The 7,428-nt window shown below is 42.4% G+C and overlaps 1 protein-coding gene across 1 annotated transcript; it reads right to left on the minus strand.

Annotated features, from left to right (window-relative positions):
* Nucleotides 1-1,358: 1,358 nt before the first annotated feature.
* LOC130392521 (protein FAM8A1-like) lies at nucleotides 1,359-6,148 on the minus strand. The gene is made up of 5 exons (XM_056603059.1): nucleotides 5,161-6,148; nucleotides 4,955-5,075; nucleotides 4,719-4,842; nucleotides 3,521-3,660; nucleotides 1,359-3,144 (listed from the first exon to the last, which is right to left on the minus strand). Exons 1-5 carry the CDS (start codon nucleotides 5,633-5,635, stop codon nucleotides 3,000-3,002), a joined length of 1,005 nt encoding a protein of 334 aa, XP_056459034.1. The 5' UTR covers nucleotides 5,636-6,148; the 3' UTR covers nucleotides 1,359-2,999.
* Nucleotides 6,149-7,428: the final 1,280 nt, after the last annotated feature.

The raw sequence follows: 7,428 nt of genomic DNA on the forward strand, positions 1-7,428 counted from the left end.
TCGAGCCGAAGGCCAGATTGTGTACTCCTGGTAGCATGATAAGTTCTGCACTAACAAACGGACATCAGTGTGTTTAGTTGTAGCTCCACTGTATTGTAGAGCTCCTGGTCTAATGGGACCTAGCATTTGTCTATAGGTGCCCTCAGTCCCTCTGGGTAACCTGATCCCACCCTAGACTACGTCCGAGCCCAACATTAACTAGGATTTACTTGTTGGTGCCTCCTATAGGTAAAATGACAAAATCAATTATATTCCACCATGGGCTTGGTTACATTTATAATACACATCATCTATCTATTTCTGATTTCTGACACAAAAACAAGCCATGCAATTTCTTTAGGATTGATTATTTAATTAAAACCGAAATTTTTCCTCATCACCTCTGGCAGGCCATTGGCCCTACTTCCTAATTTGCACCTTGTTTTATCTGTGTGGGTTTGTGTCCTTCCTATTGAGGCCGTCATGGAAGGGCATGGTTCCTCTCTTGGCCATTCCTCTTCATCATGATACCTCTTCCCTGTGGCAGAACCCAGCTAGCCTGTCATTATTGAATCCACTTCAAAACCAACAGTCAAGAACAGAAAATATACCACACACACACATACGTAAGCATACATACACATGCACCCACACAAACACGCAGGCACATATATTAACAGACATTGATGCACACAAATAAACACATACACACAAATGCATGCACAGACACAGACACAGAACAGCATTCTGCAGCATTTCATTCATGGAACCTTTGGCAAACTGTAAATTGACAGGCCCTGGAGCTGGCCAGGTGTGCTGACTTACGAGTGGCTGCTGTTGTTTAGCGGAGTCTCACATGATGAGCGGAAGGTAACCTCAGGGACATGAAGCTGAACTCAACCTCCCCTGGAGCTGATGGTCCCAGACAGACAGGGTGGTTCTCCTGGTTCCTTCAGCCCCTGTGCCTCATACCCACAGGCGCCTGGGGCAGAAGGACCCCCCCCCCCCCTGACCTTAAAGAGGAGGGGAGAGGAAAGGAGACTCAGACCCCATCTGACCAGCACGGAAAATCATTTAGTGACATTAGGGTCTACTGACTGCCGGGAAGAAACAGGAAATGTAAATAAATATCCTAAGCATTGTATATATTTTATATACGTATATCCTGACTTTTTAGTAAACTCATTATCACATACACCTTGTTGTTTTGAAATGTTTTTCTACTAGAAAGCTGAACAATTAGGCTACGGCGGTGTATTGTTTCATTCTGTTAGCATTCTGTTCCTGCAGAGGGGGAAGCATAGTAATGGCTTTTAGTGTCCCTTCACCTGCTGAAAGGACTGAAGGGGTCGGGCGTCCCAAAGGGAAATATGCAGTGATGAAAAAAGGAACTTGATGGGGATTTAATATGAAAGGAGAGATAGGGAATGAATGAGTGAACAATATGAAACCTACAGCAAATACAAAGCAGCACAGATTGACTGACAAGTGTCCCACTATCCCCTCTGGTACAAATACAATGCTGATAATGGTACGATTAAACTGAAAATAAAGATCAGATAAAGCAGTTATTTTATTCTCTCCATTTTCTTTTAATAAAGGGGTTGTCCCCTACAAATCAATCAAATGATGGAATAACGAATGAATGGAGGACAGGTAGACGGAGGAAGAGATGCAAGGGCTGTATTTGGGAATTATATGCGCCTGCCTAATTATCATTGATAAAATTATTAAAGTCTTCTGCTCAACCGTCTCTTAAGAAGTGTATATCTCGTAAATATAATTATCAACTAAATATGCCTAATCACCCACCACTAGATGTCGCCAGACACCACCTGAAATCCATTTAGTTGGTGGGTCTCAGGTGAATTGCAGTGTATCAAAGGGTTCTAGTATTTCAAAGCCAAGAATAATTTCTGAGGGACTACTTACGATTACAATCATGGGCAAATAAACTAAAGGGATGTAAATGTGTCCCGGACATTTGAAAGATCATACATTCGATGCTAGACAATAGGTTTTGTGTAGCGATCTCGTTACACCATACATGGGGAAAATATCAAATCGAACAATGTTAAGTTATTTAGTTCCAATAAGACAATTCTCTCTTTATTTAAATAAAAAATAAATGTTAAATGATCTGCATTAAATGTATAATCAATATTACTTCTTAAACTGTAGACAAACATTATGCTTTTTTTTGACAACACAACTTGATCAAAAATAGAATAATTTTCAGATATAGCAAGATGAGCTTGGCAGTGGGTAAACCAAAGAGGATCCAAACGTACTAAATATCAAGTACCATTTTGATGCTATAATAAATAGAATACATGGTTTTACTGTTGTTACAGTAATGAAATAAAACCTTTACACTACATTTGCTAACATTTTTAAATAAATGCTATTTTTATGAGTGGCATACAAATAAAGTATTACATGGCATGCATACTTAATGACAACGGTCAGACTGAGAAGGTTTAGTGGCGTCATTACAAATATTACAAAAAGCCATACATCATATAATATTAAAGGCAGTATAAATGTATGCATGTGATGTAATCATATTAAAGAGTGATTCTGTCTGTATTTGAACACATTTCAAGGTACTAATTAAGAATTTCAAAACTGCAGACCTGTCATTCAATAGTAAAACAAAAGTAGAAACACCCTTCTACTGGAATAATGTGAAGTTTGTTTTGTGACTATCTAGAAGGCTTTGCGTCTTAAGATTTATACGTCATACAATAGAACCAGTGCATGTTATTAAATTAAATTATTGGACACAGTTGCATGTAGGAAAAAAATCAGCAGCATGTCAAAAGGTATCTTTTCAGAAAAAATGACAAAATCTCATTGAAGAACATGGATGTTTCATCTCAGACACCCTGGTCGCACATCGGAGTCATGTATCATGCAGTAAATCATTGTAACGTAGGATAAAACTGAGCCACACGGTCAGTGTTGTATTAAATAGCACGCAGCATCTGTCCGACTGAATGTGTTGGTCTGTCTGTGGATCATCTGGCTCCTGTGCGCTTGACCACAATAGTGCCGGCCACCATGTCATACACAGTTCTGTTGTGCTGGAAGAACAGCAGCGTGATGAACGCAGGGAAGAAGAAGGCGATGGAGAAGTTCTTGTTCAGGGCTCTAATGGTGGAACTGCAGGAAGAGAGGCAGACAGCTGCGGCTTTATGCCCAATACTAACGACAAGGGGAGACTTGCAGACAGTAAAGGTTAAAATTATACTTATATAATGGAAGAATTATACCACTATCTTTCAGAGCACAAAACACATGGCAATGTAGGGACAGATAGACTACATGAAGCGAGCAGCAAATGACAGCCCTGTTTCATTTATGCTCTATGAGCTTAGCGCTGTTAAAAAAAACTATTCTATTTATCTTTTGGTTAGCACTACAAAATATGAACCAACATTACTGCACTAAAGGTTTGAGCCAAGGTGATGCTGCAGAATGAACACATCCACCCTTATTTTGCACATGAGGAACCACAACAATAAGCTGGAGGACTCACGCAGAGAGGGAGACCTCTGTGGCCGGCACCACCAGGACCCTGCGAGGCTGTACAAGGACCGAAGAGTCACACATCACCACCTGGAGGCCCAGGAGGAGTTTCCCCGGGGTGGCCCCCCCCGCCCCCCAGAGACAGGCAATCTGGAAAGAAGAAAAAGGAGTTCTCAGTGCGTGTTCACACAGGCAGTTTTTTTACATAAAAAAAACACCCGACCAGAGCGGTTTTTTACCAACTAAAAAACTGACAGGGGTTTTGTCTAGTTCATTCTAGAGCACAATGTTCTAGAGCACATATACGTTGAAAATCGGTTACAGTATCAAAGTGGTTTGACTACGCCACTTGTATCAGTTTCAACTAGTTACAATGTCGAGGATTGTTGTTTTGGCGTTAGATGCCAACGACGAGGATAACGTTTGTGGGTGCATGATATAAACGGGGACGGCAGCAGTACGGTGCATTTCATAGTTTGATACAAGAGCTACGGTCTGATAATGCACGGTTCAGTGCGTATTTCAGACTCGACAAGAGTCAATTTGAAACCCTTTTGCGCATCATTGCGCCTTCAATAATAAAGCAAGACACCCACATGAGGCAAGCCATATTTAAACAATACGTGTTTTGAGGACTTTCCTGGTGACGCAAGTTCTCGTTCATTGGTCAGCTGCCAAAAAACTGCCTGACGTCGGGTGCTTTTTCTTGGCGAGTTTAACTTTTCCCAACTTGAAAACCACACAGAGCAGTGAAAAAAAACCACTGGCAGCGGTGTTTTTAAAAGCATCTGCTCTTTACAAAAACACTCTGTATCATAGGAATATAATGTAAAACATCCACCCGCACCCGAAAAAAAAACTGCCTGTGTGAACATGCCCTCAGGAATTAGAACTGCAGCAGGAAAGTTAATCTGTTTAGAAACTAAGTACATTTAGAACTATTGACATTTAGAATTTGGCTGTTTCAATCACAGATCTTGTTTAGAAACAGACAATTATGAACAAGGAGATGTTTCACAAAATGTATTATAACAGGACTTTCAAGAATGAGGACCCATTGGCAGAACTACAGATATTAAAGACAATACACAAAAAAAATATTGATGAAGCATATCTTTGGACATAGCTTAAGGGTCAGACCTGTAATCCTTATGGTTACTTGCAGCGCTAAATATGAAAAGCAATATCCTGAATGTTTGTAATCTCACCTCGTAAAAACACACCAATACCCGGTAGACAAGGGCTACAAGCATCATCTTCTGAAGCTCCTCCATGGAGGTGTCCTCATCTATCTCCTCCACTATGAAGTGCATGGCAAACTTGGAGATATCCCTTGGGAACAAGCAATGCTGATAAATGAACAACACCGTTTCTTTCAAATCTATCAATACTGGACTTGCATGAAAATAATTGCTTAACACGTCCACTCAGACACATCACTTACTTCATCCCACTCAGGTGCATGATGCTGATGATGATGGTCGCCTTTATGAAGAACAATATGAAGAAATCCACCATTTCAGCAACAAGCCTCTGAAAGGGCGAAGGAATGATATACTCTCGACCTGAAACGTTGTGGTAGCAGTTAAACATAGCTGATCGATCTTGTAGTGGAGCATACTTAATGCATTAGTGCACCTATGTGCGTACCTGGTCTGAGTGCGTTCCGCTGGTCCGGGGTCTGTTGCTGGGTCAGTGTGGCCGCCGGGAGGGAGCTGCTGCCCTGGGCCTGCAGCCCGGTCGGCACGGCGGGGCTGGGGAGACCCGGCGAGTAGGTGGACAACGGCAGACCAAATGGGTTGTTGTACCAGTTCTGTGCATCGAAGCCGGTGAACTCATTGTGTGGCGTGGTGGTCCCGGGGTGTAGTAGAGGGTGGTAGTGAGGCATGGCAGCACACACAGACACCCAGCTCTGCCAGCCCACAGCGCCGCTGTAGTACTGCCACATCCAGCCCTGGAGCTCTGAGCAGTACTCCGTGGTGCTGCGTCTTTCACAAACCTCATTCTTCATGTTCATATTTGCTTGGTTTGTTCTCCTTTTAATGTACGCGTATGGCTTTTCCTTGTTAAGGAGAATCATGTTTTCCTTATCGCGTTCAATGTTGGTGTTTTCGTCGGCCGCCATGTTTGTAATGACGTCACATTACGTCACCGGTAAAAGTTTGAGTTCTTTAATATATATATAAACGTCATAATTAAAATAATATAAATACTAGTCCTTGCTTCGGGCATATACAATTTTGATGGACGAAATCCAGACACCCGTTAGCATATGGTATGACCCAACCATACAGGGCTATCAGTGCTCGCTATCCCCTGTCTACAGTCAATATCCATTGAATTCTCATCCGAGATGTTTCCCAGCTGCCAACAGCTTCCGAGTTTAATACGAGTTAGCATTTGCACCAAACAAGCATAAAGGGGCTTTAGGCCTGTGCCGTTTACTGCAGCGCACCATGCGTTCTCCGGGTCACATGAACATCTGAAATACGCCTGAACGACCAATTAAAAGTACTCTGAAACTAACGTCACTCTTCACATGTTAGGCGGGTCTTCCAGGTCATGCTTCTCCATTGGCTGCCAATCTTGTGCTAGCCCATGCTGAGAAAATGCCAGCCCACTTATTGCACTGATACAATAATTATATGACCAGGTCAGAAGATGCAGCTCTTATATTGTTTAAGCTATGGCACCCATGTAATGCAACTTTAAAAACGTAAGGCCCTTGAACAACAGCAGTGCAAAATGTCCCAGCCGCCCTGCAGAGGGCCCTGGTGGTGGTTCTGTTCAACGCAAGCCAACTAAGCACTAACATGACTAACAACAGGTCACAGTCATGTGAAAAGGCTCATTAGGCAAGGACTTAACGACAAGTAGACAATTGACTGAAATGGATTTATTGAAGAGATTGCATTTTGGACTCCACCGGTTATTCAACTTCCTGAAGAGTTATGCCTCCCTTTCATAAGTCCTCACTGCAACCACATCACCAGCAGTGCATGTCTGGAGAAAATATAACAATCCATTAGGTGTGCAGCCAGGACAAATCCGGTATTTTGAACATTGAGTCCCCTTTCTGGTATGTCTAGGATGAAATAGAGTGGTTAACACCGAGATTTTTAATATTGGTCCTGTCTTGAGTATTTGGCTAATACACCCCTGCCTGCTTCACAATGTGCATTCAAAAACACCCCTAAACGTTCGTTTAAAAAATGTGAAACTCATCATGTGGTAGGCCTAATTGGTGTTCCAAATCAAGTCTCGTAGCAAAATACAGTTTGTCCTGTTTTTATTTAGCATTTTGATGATTGAATGTTAATTTAGACTCGATTTATGAAAACGAACGTTTAGGGGTGTTTTTTGAATGCACATACACAGCCAGTGTGAAGCAGGCAGGGGCGAAATACTCGACAGTAGCTACCAATAATCAAAATGTCGGTGTTAACCACTCCTTCATCCGACCTAGACGAACCAGAAAAGGCGCTCAATGTTCAAAATGCCGTAATTGCAAAGTAAAAACCAAAGATGTCAGACAGTCGCTCAATGTTCAAAATACCGGAATTGTAAAGTAAAAACCAAAGACGTCAGACAGTCGATGGTGCTCACCGTTATGAGTTTGCCACTCTCCAGTGCTCGCTCCAGGGTCGTGCTCCTGCCGTCCCACGTTTGTTTCTGCACCAACTTTCCGTTGTTAAACGATACGATGGTCTGCAGGGAGGTGGGTCACCATTATACATGAGCACACACGTTTGAAACACAGGGAGGGGTCGATGCATCCAGCAGAACCCACCTTGGTCACTCTGTCGTCAGCGGTTCTCTCTTCAAACTCTTCGTCCAGTTTGAATTTAATTTCGGTACTTTTGAAAGTACTTTGTGTCTTCATGGAAATGACACCTTCAGCCACGCTGACGATGAATT

The sequence above is a fragment of the Gadus chalcogrammus genome, chromosome 11 (genome assembly GCF_026213295.1).
Source record: "Gadus chalcogrammus isolate NIFS_2021 chromosome 11, NIFS_Gcha_1.0, whole genome shotgun sequence".
NCBI classification, from domain to species: Eukaryota; Metazoa; Chordata; class Actinopteri; order Gadiformes; family Gadidae; genus Gadus; species Gadus chalcogrammus.

What these genes read in the sequence shown, in the direction of transcription:
- LOC130392521 (XM_056603059.1), bottom strand. Translation starts at nt 5,635, where the DNA reads ATGGCGGCCGACGAAAACACCAACATTGAACGCGATAAGGAAAACATG. An exon ending in GCGGAACGCACTCAGACCAG is followed by an intron (nt 5,076 to 5,160) that starts GTACGCACATAG and finishes ACAACGTTTCAG; the next exon opens with GTCGAGAGTATATCATTCCT. An exon ending in ATGCACCTGAGTGGGATGAA is followed by an intron (nt 4,843 to 4,954) that starts GTAAGTGATGTG and finishes CTTGTTCCCAAG; the next exon opens with GGATATCTCCAAGTTTGCCA.